We start from the raw sequence: 15,211 nt of genomic DNA, 5'->3' as shown, positions 1-15,211 counted from the left end.
TTTATGACCTAAGCTAGCAAGCACTCCTCACCACCGGAAATCCGAAATGCAGCGACAAAAGTCGATACTCTCCTTCCTCAGGAAACCGGAGCCCTCCACCGGACCCAAACCCGCCCTTGCCGACGCAGCAATCACAGGAACCGACACTCCGCCCGAGAAAGTGCCCCGTCCTTCTCTCTTCTCCACCATTAAGCACAAGTTTGCTAAACCTCACAACTCCACCAGGTGCGCCTGCTCATATTTTTACTTTTTATTGTGTGCCTAGAATTAGATGCTTCACGGAACTGTTTGGCATTTTTGTGATATTTTATGTTGATTCCCTGTGTTTACTGTGAGTGCTCTTCCTTATACTTTATGCTCTTCCATACCAGCTTTAGCTTTTTTTTAAATAAAAAATAAAAAAATTCAATGATCGTGCTCTTTTTCCCCCTAACTTTTTCGAAACTGATTTGTATTGGCTCGTGGTATGTGAAAAAATGAAATCTGATAGCATGACTGGAGATTTACATGTAAGTGTATGCTAGCAGTTGTGGACGGATAAAAAGGAAAAGACGTATTCCCCCATTAATAGCTACTATGTGTCTATGTGTGTTATGGAGAACGTTGATATAACAGTTACTGAGTTTAGTTCGGCGTATTTTTCAATTTTTTTGTTCTCTTTGCTCTATTGTTTTTGTGGTGAAAGGTGATTAGGAAATTGCTGAATACTGGTGTGGTCAGGGGTGTGAAAGCAAGAGGACTTTGGGTACAATTGTATATATGATCTTTATTGGTGCAAAGCTTTGTTAAATTGGGCGTGTTTGCAGTTAACTAGCCTCTTTTTTAATTTTTGTAAGTCATCTATACGTCTGATGAAATCTGATTTTTGGACACATTAAGGGTGAAGAAACTTTCAGCATGCTCTTGGTTCATGTTCAAGTACAATATTTTAATATTTTTTGGTGCAACATGCAGGTGTGATGGGGGTGAAAATTTTACTATTCAGTCTCTCCCCCTTGGGTTTGATGCATCAGAGGATTCAGGAAATGGACATTTGGCGGTCTCCAAGCATCCCAGTGAACAATATGCGTTAAATTCCAGCAGAACAGTGTTTCCTGGAGGGGACAAAGGTTCTTTGCTCCTAAACAATTTGGAGGATGACCTTCCTGGCCCAGAGACGCCAGGCATGAGACCGCTTGTTCCTAGGGTAAAGCGAGTGCAAGAGGATGTCTGTAATTTTGAGGCGAAGGCTGATTTTTCTTTGCAAGATAATAGGAAAAGAATGAAACTTGAGCAAGCTTCTGATGTGTCAAAGAAAATTTATGATGTGGATTCAGATACAATTAGCAAGTTTGAATGGTTGCATCAATCCCAAATCAAGGATGCCAATGGAAGAAAGCCGGCAGACCCTCTTTATGATAAGAGGACACTTTACGTCCCTCCTCATGCACTGAGCAAGATGTCGGCATCTCAAAGGCAATACTGGGATGTCAAACGCCAGTATATGGACGTGATTCTCTTCTTTAAAGTGGTCAGTTTCATTTTTGTTCCATCTTCATTTCCATTTTGCATAGAAAGTGATTCCTACTCCATGTTTCATGTCTATTATTTTATGGTGTTCTTGATTATTTTTTATACCTGAACCCTCCATGTGCTGAGTAACTTGACAAAATGCATGTATAAAAAGATACTTAGCAATAGATTAATTTTTGTTTGGTTCTTTCAATCACAATCCCTAACTACAATATGATTTTGAATTATTAAGTCATCATAGGAGCTACATGTTTTTGTCCCATAAATTGCCATCGTAGGAAGTGTATAATGTTACTTCCTTGATGTTATTTTTCCAAAACTATCAAAGTTCTACAATTTTTTTAGTACTCTTTATCTATGAGGTATGGCATTCTTTAACAGTAGTATCATCACTCTGTACAGGGAAAGTTCTATGAGCTCTATGAAATAGATGCTGAAATCGGTCATAAGGAACTCGATTGGAAAATAACACAAAGTGGTGTGGGGAAGTGTCGACAAGTGAGCTCAATGCCTTCATCTTATGTTTACATGCCTATATGGATATTTCCGTAAGCCTGATGCCGTAAAAGATTTCTCTCATCCATAAACCTGATCTCTCCATAAATTATTGCTTTTTTCTTTAGGTTGGTGTATCTGAGAATGGAATTGATGATGCTGTTCAGAAGTTGATAGCTCGTGGGTATGAACAATTCCCCACTTGCATTGATTCCTTTTAAAATTATGTGCTATATCTGATGGTGAAAATAACTTTGGCTTGATATTTGTCTACTGATTCTACACCTTATTCTTCAGGACCCTTCTATAGTGAAAAGTAAATTGGAATAACATTTTAATTTCTTGCATAAAGCACCATCAGTTGAGGATATCGGACACTTTGTACTGATTTACCAGTATATTTTAAGATTAAAAAACTACTTTATAAATTGTTAGAAGGTAACAACCTAACTATGGAAACTAATATAATGCCATTGCTTCTGTGGCGTCCTTTCCGGAAGGTACAAGGTTGGTCGAATAGAACAGTTGGAGACCTCAGAGCAGGCGAAATCCAGGGGCTCTACATCTGTAAGTACCTCAAAAACTTTTATTTATACAATGTTCTGTGACTTCTGTGTTCTGTCCACCTGCTGGAGATTAAGTATCGTATCATGCTGTTGTTGTCTTAGCTATGAGCAATTTACCTCTCTGCATTTCCATTGATATGAAGAAATGCAATAGGGCATCTGAAAAGTTTATTTTTGAGTCTTGTAGCTAGAGAATGTCAGAAGTGCAACCACTTCCAACTTTAACCTGAAAAATACACACTTAATATGGAGTGATGATGATAACAGGGCTTTTAAAATGATTGCTGTCTCCTTGATTTGATTATACGAACACTTCTGTAAATGACCTTGTGAGGTTGGAAGGGTGGTGGTAAAAAGTTTAGGATGTGCAGATGTGGCTGCACATACTTGAGGCCTTTTCTCCCCCCCCCCCTCCCTCCCATCCGTTTTGTTCTTTTTTCCTCCTCCACATAGAATTTCCAAAATTCTCCATTCTTTTTATGGTAAAACTAATGAGAGTTGGTTTGTAAAGGTTATTCGACGGAAGTTGGTTCATGTGCAAACTCCTGCAACCACTATTGAGGGCAATATTGGGCCTGATGCAGTTCATCTTCTTGCTATAAAGGAGGTTAGTGCTTTTCGTATATATTTTTTTTCTTCATCAAGATCTAATATTATTTGCAACATATTATTGCTACCTATAGACGTAAAATTAAGATTTGCTGCTTGCTTATGCTGCCTGTTTGCATCCAGGGTCGTATGCTGGAAGATGGTTTGATTCTGTTTGGGTTTGCATTTGTTGATTGCGCTGCATTAAAATTTTGGGTTGGTTCTATCAGGGATGATGCTTCATATGCAGCGGTGGGGGCTTTGTTAATGCAGGTATGCCTTCTATCTAGTGTTAAGTGTTCTATATTAGATACTGGTGAATATGCATTTTTTTATAACATAATGTATCTTATATTACTTTCAATTTGGCCTTAGGTGTCTCCTAAGGAAATTTTTTATGAAGGACAAGGTAAAAGTGTTCTATACACAAGATTAATGGACATGGAATTTTCTTTACATCTTGCTGATGTATTTTATCTATATTCTCTATTATAGGGCTGTCTAAAGATGCTCAAAGAGCTCTCAAGAAGTTAAATTTGACAGGTAATAGTCAAGAAAACCTTTTTTATCATGTTATCACATGCATCATTTTTCTTGTCTCATGTGAAATTCTCTACATCCTAGTTTGCTTAATTCTATCTCTGCATGAACTCTCACATGCTGAAACCATCCTTTTCTCACAGTTAGGTTATTTTGTCTATCTTGTTTTCTGATGCTATCTTATCCTTCTTTTCCTTTTTGTAGAAGAAATTTATAAACAAATCTTCTGTCTTAGGCTGTTAGGAAATAATTTTCTTTTATCAATCCAGTTGAACAATTTTTTTCTGAATTGTTCATTTACATGATTTTCTTTCCTTGCTTATAGGTTTTAGATGCTTTACATGCTCAGTCAACATCACGTGGATAGTCTTATCAAAGTTGTTTGTTAGATAACTGTATAGTTGTAACAACGCTACTTAAATAACTATAAGTACCAAACAAACAAGTGGAAATTTTATATGATCTCTAATATCTTCAGGATCAACTTCATTCCAATTGAATGCAAGTGACTCTTTTGGAGATGCCTTTGAAATTAGAAGTATCATTGATGCAAACAAGTACTTCGCTGGGTCTTCTGATTCATGGAAGCAGGTTCTTGATGGAGTTATGCACTGTGATCTTGCGTTATGTGCCTTGGGGGGACTTATTAGTCATCTATCAAGATTAATGGTGAAGAGATGTTTTTTTGTTTGAATTGTGTGCTAAGATTAGAATTTAATTTCTTTCCTACTTATAAACAGCTTTTCATTTATGATTTTTCCAGTTAAATGATGTCATCCGCAATGGAGATATTTTTTCTTACGAAGTTTATAAGGGTTTCCTTAGAATGGATGGTCAGACTCTGGTAAATTTGGAGATCTTTAATAATAGTGCAGATGGTAGCCAATCAGGCTAGTGACTCTCTCTCTCTCCCCCCCCGCCCTCCCTCTCTCCCCACCCTCTCTAGTATGTGATATGCATTGATATATCTACAGGCACTCTGTACAAGTATCTTGATAATTGCATAACTTCATCTGGGAAACGGCTCTTAAAGAATTGGATATGTCATCCCCTTCAAGATGTAGACAAAATAAACAAAAGGCTTGATGTAGTTGAAAACATGATGGCGAACTCAGAAATCGTCTCACACATTGCCCAATTACTTCGCAAGCTTCCAGATGTAGAAAGGTTACTCGGACGTGTAAAGTCGAGCTTTCAATCTTCTTATGTACTTTCATTGCCCTTACTTGGTAGCAAGTTACTGAAACAGCGAGTAAGCACTTTTTTCCTGAAACTGATTCATTCTTTCTTTTTGCTCCCTAACTTTACTTACTTTGGAGAGTACGGGAGCATTTATTTTTCCCTCACTTTTTAAAGTCACCTTTCTGTACCTTGTCTTTGAAAAATTGACACGACAAAGTTCCACACAAGTTCTTAGCTTCTGTATTTTCTGAATGGTGGCCACTGCCTATTCTCCTGATTGACTTTAACATTTTCATCACTATTGAATATTGATGGATGACTTATTTAAAGGGTGGGTTTCACTTGTAGCTTTAAGAATCACAAGATCACAGCCTTCTCTTTTTGTCTAGCACGCTTGATTCTAGGTTATACTTCAACTTCTAACAGTATTCAGGTAATTGTCTCCTTAATTCAATAATTTCTGTTGCCTGATAAATTATAATTCTTCAAAAATCACAGTAAACGTTTGGAGTACCTATAAACTAACACGTACTTCCTTTTGCAGCTAACTATCTTTTTATTTTTGCATTGCTAACTATCTCTAAGTTTTCTCGTGTTGCTACTCAATTTGTCCTATTTCAACTTAGCATATCCAGCTTTTGTATACCATAGGTTGCATTTTATAAAAAAAGCAGAACTTATATTTAACACATAATGCCTTGAAATAATCAAATATGAACCATGCTTCCACAGCTAAAAGCTTTTGGATCTCTTGTAAGAGGACTGCGAATCGGAATGGAAATGCTAATGCTATTGCAAAACGATGAAATCATGACTGCATCATTGTCAAAAGTTATAACTGTTCCTGTTTTAAGTGGCAGCGGGGGGCTTGATGAATATCTTTCTCAGTTTGAAGCAGCAATTGATAGCGAATTCCCCAATTACCAGGTCTGCTTTGTTGATTTCTCGACATAGTTATGCATTTGAAGTTATATAAATTATTTTTTCGTGCTTTTTCACTGTTCTTTATCCTTGGGATCTTACTCAGTCTTGATACTTTTTATGTATACTAATGCTTATGTCTTGGAAAATAAAATCTTGGAAAAAGATTTGGTCAATGAAATTAATTCTTGATCTGATTCTCAAAACATTACTATAAGCATGAAATACTGGAATGAAATTATTTAGAAAGTTTCCAAAACATTACAAACATACAATAAATCTCTGTGAACGCCCTCTGGAGTTTTTAGTTGCAAATATATATGCTCTTCTCTGGGAATTTTTGTGGTGTTCTTATAATGCTTTCTGGTCTCATTGTTTTCTTAGTTATGTCAACCATTAAGCAACGATGCTGATTAAGATCCCTCTTTATTTTTCTCTCCCAGCACCATCTGCAAAATGTCTAAATATCTCAAGCATTTATTTTCTTGCTTTTAGACTGAAATATGACCTCAATAATGTTCTGCTGGCTGCTTGGTCTTGGAACAATCTTTGCATCAGTCGTAGGGAACTGTTGAAGTCTATTCCTTTTTTCCTTTTCTTCCTTAAAACTACTTTGAATGCTGATCCATTGCCAGATAATACCGAGTTTTCTGCCTAACTTCTTTGCCTTATATTTATCTTCGATAGATGCTGAAATATATGACTAGTATGCAATTCATATAATTTCATTCTCAATGCTACTAGTTATTCTCCCTTCCTTTCTCTCTTGCTTGCTCTATCATGATTTTATTTACTAGTTGCTTTGATCCGTAAGAGTAAGCCTTGTGGAAAGTAATATCTTTATATTGGTAAGTTTTCCTTTTTTTTGTGATGACAGGACCATAACGTTACAGACTCGGAGGCTGAAACATTAACTATTTTGATTGAGTTACTTGTCGAGAAGGCAGCTCGGTGGTCTCAAATGATACATGCCATAAATTGCATTGATGTATTAAGATCTTTTGCTGTGTCTGCGATTTCTTCTTGTGGAGTGATGTGCCGACCTAATGTTTTGCCCCACGCCACCGTTACTAACTCATTCATGGCGAAAAACCCGGTACTTCATATGGAAGGGCTATGGCATCCTTATGCCCTTGATGAGAATGGGGGGGCGCCTGTACCCAATGATATTATTCTTGGAGAAGATGGTAGTAGTTGTACTCCAGTGACATTGCTATTGACCGGGCCAAATATGGGTGGGAAGTCAACACTCTTGCGTGCAACTTGTCTGGCTGTTGTACTGGCACAGGTTTGTTTTGTTAGTCAGGAATTGGTGGAAACATGCAGCTTCATCTCAGTTTCATAATATCATTGCTTAACAACAAGTGTTTCTGTTCCACAGCTAGGTTGTTATGTGCCGGGCAGAACATGCACTCTATCAGTTGTCGACATCATATTTACCCGGCTTGGTGCAACGGATCGTATTATGACTGGCGAGAGTAAGTTTCTTCATTTAGTAGTGTACCTTTTCTTGGATGAAGAGTCCCGAAAGCTAAAACTTGTGATTGTAGTAAGGTAATTGTGACAACACGTGTCTGAGAATAATGAATACGAACAACATATATCGATGGAAGAAAAAGGTTATTGTAGAAATATGTCAAATAATTTGTGTTCTGCCTATCTTGGATCTATTTGTCTCTAGTACATTCCTGACTCCATCACACGATCCTGATGATAATATGAAGTTGATTTGTTTGATATAGGATTGAAACTTTAGTAGTGAGTTTTAATATCACTCAGATAAATCAAAGTGACTTGATGATTCATGATTAAATCTCTAGAATTCCCAAGAGACGAATTCTAGGTTGCTTTGAGAGTTTGAGTTGATACTATTACCTGTGATCACTATCGTCCTCACAGAAATAAACTCTGCCAGTTAGAATTGATATTCGAAATAGTTCCTGCATGTGATTGGCCTCGAGGTGTTCGCAGTCTACAATACTAATGCAGAACTAGATGCTTATGGCAGACAGATTTGAAAGTCCAATTTTCTCTAATATTTAATTTTGGTTTTGCTGGAGACCTATTCTTTCGATATAGTTCTGCAAGAAACATAACATTCAAAAGATGTTGATGGAGCTTCTTCCTACTAATGTAGAGATAAAAACATCTTTCTGTAGGTACCTTCCTAATCGAGTGCACGGAGACAGCATCAGTTTTGCAAAATGCTACTAAGAATTCACTGGTTATTCTTGACGAATTGGGTCGAGGGACTAGTACTTTTGATGGATATGCTATTGCCTATGCTGTGAGTTACCTATCCTCCATTAGGTTAATTATATCTGCTAACACAATATTTTTAAAACTATGTGGAAGTCAGTTGCTTGCTTTTTTTTGTGTGCGCTCACCAATATTTTGTCCAGGTGTTTCGTCATCTTGTGGAGTCAGTCAACTGCCGATTGTTATTTGCAACACATTATCACCCTCTAACAAAGGAGTTTTCAGCCCATCCTCATGTAAAACTGCAACATATGGCATGCTGTTTTGATGGGACTTCTGACACATCATCAGAAGTCGACCAAAAGCTGATTTTCCTCTACCGGCTGGCCTCTGGAGCGTGCCCACAGAGTTATGGAATGCAAATAGCAGCTATGGCTGGAATTCCAAACACAGTGATTCGAGCAGCCTCAAAAGCAAGACAAGTCATGAAAGAAATTGTGGGAGAAAGCTTCAAGTCAAGCGAGCAGAGGGAGAATTTCTCGACATTGCATGAAGAGTGGCTGAAATCAATTCTATCTATTTCGAAGACAAAGGAAACTGATTTTGACGACGATGCGTTTGATCTCTTGTTTTGCCTGTGGCATGAGCTGAAAAGATCTTTCAAGGAGAACTGATGACGAGAAGGAACACGTCCTCAGCCTGCCTCGTAAATTCTTCCTACTGCTGTATGTATGTTATTATGCACTTTCATCATCTACTGAATTCAAGTGTCGACTATGTGAAGGGGTCTTTCTTTTCTTAGGTATGTCACACTCTTGAAATATGCTATATAATCTCTATCTTTATGCAAATGTTTCTTCACCTTTGATTGGCTCTAGCATAGATAAAGGAGTAGGTGAAATCAGTTTTATCTATTTCGAAGACGGGGCAACTGATGATGCGTTTTATTTATAATCAGAATTGTAGAGGTTCTTGTACATAAATATATGGATATACTATAAGATTAGAGCCAAGGAGAGTTGTGAATGGGCATGGCCACAGATTTTGTCTGAAGATAACTCTCGAGTGACTCCATTCCCATATCTCTTCCAAAACCACTCATCTTATAACCTCCGTAAGGAAGAGTATCACTAAATGCAAAGTAGCAGTTTATCCACACTATCCCCGCGCGAATAGATCGAGAGACCGTGTTCGCAATGTTCAAATCGTTGGTCATCACACCTGCCGCCAGCCCATACTTAGTCGCGTTCCCTCTCTTGATCGCTTCCTCCACGCTCCTGCGCCACCAAAATTTTCAATCTCCTAATTCTACTTAATTTTTACTTAAATCACCATACCACAGAGTTACTTACTTGAATTTCATAAGTGACATCACTGGTCCAAATATTTCTTCCTTGGCTATAGTCATATCATCCTAAAATCCCCAAATGGAATATATATTTATAACCATACAAGTATAATTAGTAGTATAGTATTTGAATTTGGAATACTTACTGTTACATCAGCGAAAATTGTAGGCTCAATGTAGTAGCCTTTGTTGGCTGCAGGCTTACCACCTGTTAACAAAGTGGCTCCTTCTTTTTTCCCAATTTCTATGTATGAAAGAATCTTGTTGTATTGCTTCTCATCCACTTGGGGGCCTTGATGAACATTTGGGTCGAATGGATCTCCGACCACCCACGATTCGACCTTCTCCAACAGCTTAACTACAAACGCGTCGTATATCCCTTCTTGAACAAAAACGCGGGTACCAGCAACACAGATTTCCCCCTGGTTTAAACAATGGGTGAGAATTGAATGATGAAATGATAAATAAGATGACGAATATAGGTGTCGGATTTGCCTTGTTGTATGTAATCGCACGCAAAGCAAGATCAGCAACTTTATCAACATCAACATCGTCGAATATGATGAAAGGTGATTTCCCTCCAAGTTCTAGCGTCACGGGTTTTAGGTTACTAGCAGCGGCCGCCTGCATTACCAGACGCCCTACTTCCGTCGACCCTGTGAAACTAACCTGACACACAACATGCGCATCAATACTGCTGATAAAAATCCATAAATTCCATCCTAAAACCAATTATCCTAAAATCAATTGGTGATAGGACTGACCCATGAGACTTATATAAGTAGTTTAATTTCTTTCATTACATATGAGAAATTGTTATACGTATTTTTTTTTCTTTCATTTTACCAAGAAATGCATGAATGGATGATGACCTTGTCTATGTCCATGTGAGAGCTTATTGCAGCACCAGCAGAGTGGCCATACCCCGTCACCACATTCAACACTCCATCAGGGATGCCAGCCTGCACGCACGCATGAAAAATCAACGAATGCGACAAATGAGTAAGCAACACAAAAAAAAAAAAAGAAAGTCTAACCAGCTTAGCCAAATGGGCCAGGAAGAGGGCGGAGAGAGGGGTCTGCTCGGCGGGCTTGACGACCATGGTGCAGCCGGCGGCCAACGCTGGGCCCACCTTCATAGTGAACATCTGTGAGGGGAAGTTCCATGGGATGATAAGCCCCACCACCCCTATGGGTTCCCTAAGCGTGTAGCCGTGCAGCTGCCCGGACATCTTCAATGTCGATCCGTGAATCTTGTCTGCTGCGCCCGCGTAGTACCGGAGCTTCTCGGCTGCGTTAGGGATCTCGACGAGCTTCCCGAAGCTGTATAGCTTTCCGGCGTCGAGACTATCAAGTGCTGCCAATTCTTCCATGTTTTGGTCGATCAAGTCTGCAAACTTGAGCATCATTCTTCTTCTTTCCTGTATGTTTATTTGGTCCATGATTAAACTATTTAATGAATCTATAAAATAATGAGAAATGAGAAATGAGAAATGAAGTTACGGAAGGAGGGAAACGAGGCCATGGGCCATTATCAAAAGCATGACGAGCAGCTTTCACAGCCAAATCAATATCATCCTTATCCCCTTCTGCTATTTTTGCTATTACTTCTCCATTTCTTGGATCTATTGTCTCAAATGTTTTACCTGATTTTCATTCACAATTTTAAGATCAATTCAGTATTTTACACAAATTACAAATTCAAAAATATTCAAGAGGGTATTTTGCATATTGTTTCTCAAGGAAACAAACTAGTATTGAAAATGGTCACACAGACTATTGAGATGTTATATTTCAAAACTTTTGAACTAAAATACCTACATGGAGTGATCATAACTTTCATGTATTTTTTTGCAATTGTATCCCACAACTATCAAAATCAAAACTAGAAGTATGAAAAATCAAATATGTGATAACATCACGATATTGATTTGGATAAAACAATAATAATACCGATTTATCTGAAACAATGTAATTTTATTGACCAAAATAAGATAATGGTGAAAAATTGGAAAAGTTATTATTAGTATGTTCTAATTTTAAAAATATGGAATTGATCATAAATCAAGAAATATTATAATTTAAATAAAAATATAAATAAACTATTTTTATCCAACATAAAACGACAAAATTAGCATTTTTTGTTTGAGATTCAGCCATGTTAAAATATTTTGTCCCAAACAATCTCTTGGAAAATAGTACTCCCTCAATCTCATTTAAGATGTCCACATTTTAGTGACACGGATTTTATAAAGGGTTGTTAGGTTGTAAGTACAGAGAAAAAAATAGTTGATAAAGAGAAAAAAAAAAGAGGGATTTATTTTCAAATATATAAAGTCCACAATTTGAATGAGACAACTAAAAGGAAAAAACGGACTAAAAAGGAAAATCACTCCACTACTATGGAACATAGTAAAATGACAAAATGACTCTACTACTATGAAACAGAGGGAGTAGTAGATATTAAATGAAGGTAAACCATTGCTTAGTTGGTAGTAATGTTATTTTAAAGCTAGCTAATTAGCTTAATTATGTGAGTTGGATAGTGTAGTCCGGAAATTCGTCCCATTCAGTCAACACATTTCTTCTCACTTACTTTATTCTCTCTTCATCTCTCTACCTTTTTCATTTCATACTTTATTCTTCTTTTACTAACCCACCTAACACATTTTTTCTTAATCTCCATGTCAGAAAGAAATATCTCTATTACTCGTGAAAACGGATGGAGTACAATTAATGTTGCTGAGGTGCCAGTCTAAAAAATAAATTACAATACGATCAAGACAAAAATCAACCATCAGTTTGGTAAGTCTAGAACCTTACTTTTATTGCCTATGTTAATATAGCCCTCTATCCTCATTAACCTCAATTTAAGTATCAACTAAAAAATTTAAAATTAAATGAAATGTTTCTAAATTGCGGATCATTCGAGGTTCTAAATTGAAATGTTTGCTATACATCCCAATTTATGTGAGTGCTCCTTGCAATTTTCAATACTCTGTAACGCAGTTCATCGTAGTATTGCTTCGTTTTATGATAAAATTACACGTATAAATGATAACTAGCTTAACTTTGATAAATATATAATCAACTCAATATATATAAACTTTTATTTAAATTAATTATGAACACAACGTCTAAAAACAGAAGCATGTGATTTGCAAAAGTATGATTGTCGTGCTCCTGTATATTGCATTCGTTCAACCGGAATGTCCTTTGTACTTCTTCTCCACACAATATACTCCCTCCGCCCCCGTTAGGAGTAGCACTTTGACCGAACACGAGTTTTAAGAAATGTAAAGAAAAGTTGGTTGAAAAAGTTAGTGGAATGTGTGATCCACTTTTTTATATTGGTTTTATAATTTTGAATTAAATGAGTTAGTGGAATGTGAGACATATTTACCATTTATAGTAAAAATGAATTGCTACTTTTAATTGGAGACGGACTAAAATGAAAATTAGTAATAACTCTTATTCGGGGACGGATGGAGTACTCATTATCCAAAAGTCAACAAAAAAAATATCTATCAAAAGGGTAAAACGCTCAATCAAACGGAAACAAACAAATCAATTTAAGCACCTAAACCAAGATATTACAAACTAATCGAGAGAGAAGTACTGAATCTGAATCTGGTGATTACTGATTACTAAGTACAATATTAAAAACCAAATCTTATGCTTAAAAAACATCAATCAAGATAAAGTGATTTCCATTTGATGTATAGATATATGAAGAATGTAACCTGAAACGGCGTGGACGAATTGGCCGTCGATGAAGAGCTGTGTAAACTTGATTTTTGGTAAATTGATGTGATACTCTGAACTCCCGTTTTGCAGCGCCATTGCTTCTTTATCTCTCTCTCTCTCAAGATGTAGATTAAAGGCCAATGGAACTAAGCTTTGTCTGCTCTAAATAATAAGGGAGAGAGAGAGGCGACCTGCCTAACTAAACAAATTGTTAAGTAAAATTATTAAAATGTGTTAATTTTTTTTAAAATACTAGTCATTTATTAGTTGGAAAATAAGTTAATGGAATATAAGAGCTAGCGATAAAAATGGTAAAGTGAAATATATATCGCGAAATTTTGTGAAAGCGGATGAAAATAGAAAAATGTGACGGCCAGAAAGCGATAAAGTATTCACGTGATCATATAACAAAAAGTACATATGTTAACATAGATATTGTGTCATTTCAGTCAAGAAAAAGCAGACATATGGAGTAATTGATTGTACGAAAAACTAGTTGGATAGTATTATCAAGTTTACAGATACTGTACTATTTTTCACAAGACTTGCAAGCATTTCCTTCTCTATCTCTCTCATCATCTGCGACTGAATCTTGCAACAAGTAAGTTCATTTTTTCGTTTTTTGTTAATGGAATTTTCATACCAAACAACTTGTAATTAAAGTTTCATCTTGATTGTCCAATCTTATGTGTTGTGTATATTTTCATAGATTTAAAAATTGATATCATAATTTTTTGACTATGATTTATTTGTGGGAGTAGTTAATTGGTTCTTTAATTTTTTAAATGTATATAGAATTGAAAGGGCTTGCTGTTTTTTTGTGTATGAGAGTAAAAAAGTACATAATAGATGAATCTTGCTTTTTGAGTATATGATTTTTCAACATAATATGGTAATTTATGTTGGTGTTACTTTAGTGCTACAAGTTCAATAATATGATGGGTGAGTATATTTTTTTTTTATGTTAGTGCATGAGTATAAGAATGATCATTCACATGTAACACAATTAAAGGCATTTTCTCTCTGACTTTAGATCTCTTAAATGTGAAACATGGATGGAGGTGCTGCTGCCATCGAGAAGTTCTTCTCCAAAACCTGATCAATGTTTTGAAGGAAGAAGAGTATTTTCTACTCTGCACGGTCTCGACGAAGATGCCCAGCAGCTTCAGACGACTTTGGAGCATGATTCGAAGCCTATTTGAATGATGCAGAGAAGAAATTCATCACCCAAGATGCTGTCAAATTCTGGTTGAGGAAGCTTGAAGCTCTAGCTTCGATGCTGATAATGTATGTCTTGGACGAACTCAGCTACTCTTCTCCAAAAACAAGTTAAGCTATCATGCTTCTCATGCAAAAGCATTTCGCGTCAGTATGATATGGCTCACACTATCAAAAATATCAATGCGGAATTTGATTCTATGAACAAAAGGGCAGCATATCTTGGCCTTCAAGCGCACTTCAGAATGCACCTGCTGCTGCTGAAACTTCCAATGAGACAGATTCGATCCAGTCGTGATCCGATCTTTATTGGAAGAGATGATGACGTGCCTAAACCCAGTTCACATGCTGACACATACCACCCTGATGATCGGCCCTTCTCCATCGCTGCTCTTGTCGGAATGGGGGGTATGGGGAAGACTACGTGGAAACCAAGAAAGTCTTCAATCATGAAAGCATAAAGGCTCGATTCGGATCACTTATTTGGGTTCATGTTTCTCAAACTTTTGATCAATTAGTCTTCAACAAGATCTATTCAACGTTGACTTCAAAAACTTGTGATAGAAATTGATATCAAGGAAGTTATCTGAAAAATCTTCAGAAGCTCTCAATGCTAAAACTTATCTTCTTGTTCTTGATGATATGTGGAGCAGCGAAGATGTTTTGAAATGGAAAGACTTTAAGAATTCAGCATAGAGGGAGTTACCTCTTTAGGAAATTGCATTATCATCACTACCAGGAAGGAAAATGTTGCTTCAATTGCTGAGCCATTATATGTTCATCCTTTAAAAGGCTTATCGGATAATGATTGTTGGTCCATAATCAAAGCAAATGCTTTCGATGGAAATGGAGAAGTTTCATCAAGATTTGAGAATATTGGAAGAGAGATTGCAAC

At 36.7% G+C, this 15,211-nt stretch overlaps 2 protein-coding genes across 5 annotated transcripts; one reads left to right on the top strand and one right to left on the bottom strand.

The window, feature by feature from the left end:
• Positions 1–8,854, top strand: LOC125195645 (DNA mismatch repair protein MSH7). 4 transcript variants are annotated; one of them, XM_048093778.1, is made up of 17 exons: positions 1–225; positions 955–1,510; positions 1,915–2,010; positions 2,136–2,191; positions 2,508–2,574; positions 3,085–3,180; positions 3,306–3,434; positions 3,537–3,570; positions 3,657–3,704; positions 4,180–4,292; positions 4,465–4,591; positions 4,676–4,953; positions 5,616–5,810; positions 6,682–7,092; positions 7,186–7,282; positions 7,964–8,091; positions 8,207–8,854. In XM_048093778.1, exons 1-17 carry the CDS (start codon positions 47–49, stop codon positions 8,675–8,677), a joined length of 3,081 nt encoding a protein of 1,026 aa, XP_047949735.1. In that variant the 5' UTR covers positions 1–46; the 3' UTR covers positions 8,678–8,854. The 4 variants fall into 4 exon arrangements, with proteins under 4 accessions (XP_047949735.1, XP_047949734.1, XP_047949736.1 ...); XM_048093777.1 differs by having other exon boundaries at positions 4,180–4,370; XM_048093779.1 differs by lacking the exon at positions 1–225 and adding an exon at positions 407–509 and having other exon boundaries at positions 4,180–4,370.
• A 63-nt stretch (positions 8,855–8,917) lies between these two features.
• LOC125195646 (aldehyde dehydrogenase family 2 member C4) lies at positions 8,918–13,314 on the bottom strand. Its single transcript, XM_048093781.1, has 8 exons — positions 13,095–13,314; positions 10,855–10,997; positions 10,389–10,772; positions 10,224–10,313; positions 9,847–10,020; positions 9,498–9,773; positions 9,356–9,417; positions 8,918–9,280 (listed from the first exon to the last, which is right to left on the bottom strand). Exons 1-8 carry the CDS (start codon positions 13,192–13,194, stop codon positions 9,007–9,009), a joined length of 1,503 nt encoding a protein of 500 aa, XP_047949738.1. The 5' UTR covers positions 13,195–13,314; the 3' UTR covers positions 8,918–9,006.
• Between the last annotated feature and the right edge of the window lie 1,897 nt (positions 13,315–15,211).

The sequence above is a fragment of the Salvia hispanica genome, chromosome 6, assembly GCF_023119035.1.
Source record: "Salvia hispanica cultivar TCC Black 2014 chromosome 6, UniMelb_Shisp_WGS_1.0, whole genome shotgun sequence".
In the NCBI taxonomy this organism is placed as follows: domain Eukaryota; kingdom Viridiplantae; phylum Streptophyta; class Magnoliopsida; order Lamiales; family Lamiaceae; genus Salvia; species Salvia hispanica.
This window is presented reverse-complemented; position numbering and strand designations above follow the sequence as displayed.

Excerpts from the sequence above, each read along its gene's own strand:
- LOC125195646 (XM_048093781.1), bottom strand. The coding sequence starts at position 13,194 with ATGGCGCTGCAAAACGGGAGTTCAGAGTATCACATCAATTTACCAAAA. Across the intron at positions 9,774-9,846 it reads GTGCGATTACATACAACAAG|GGGGAAATCTGTGTTGCTGG; the intron begins GCAAATCCGACA and ends TGTTTAAACCAG. Across the intron at positions 9,418-9,497 it reads CAATTTTCGCTGATGTAACA|GATGATATGACTATAGCCAA; the intron begins GTAAGTATTCCA and ends TGGGGATTTTAG.
- LOC125195645 (XM_048093777.1), top strand. The coding sequence starts at position 47 with ATGCAGCGACAAAAGTCGATACTCTCCTTCCTCAGGAAACCGGAGCCC. Across the intron at positions 226-954 it reads AAACCTCACAACTCCACCAG|GTGTGATGGGGGTGAAAATT; the intron begins GTGCGCCTGCTC and ends TGCAACATGCAG. Across the intron at positions 7,093-7,185 it reads TGGCTGTTGTACTGGCACAG|CTAGGTTGTTATGTGCCGGG; the intron begins GTTTGTTTTGTT and ends TCTGTTCCACAG.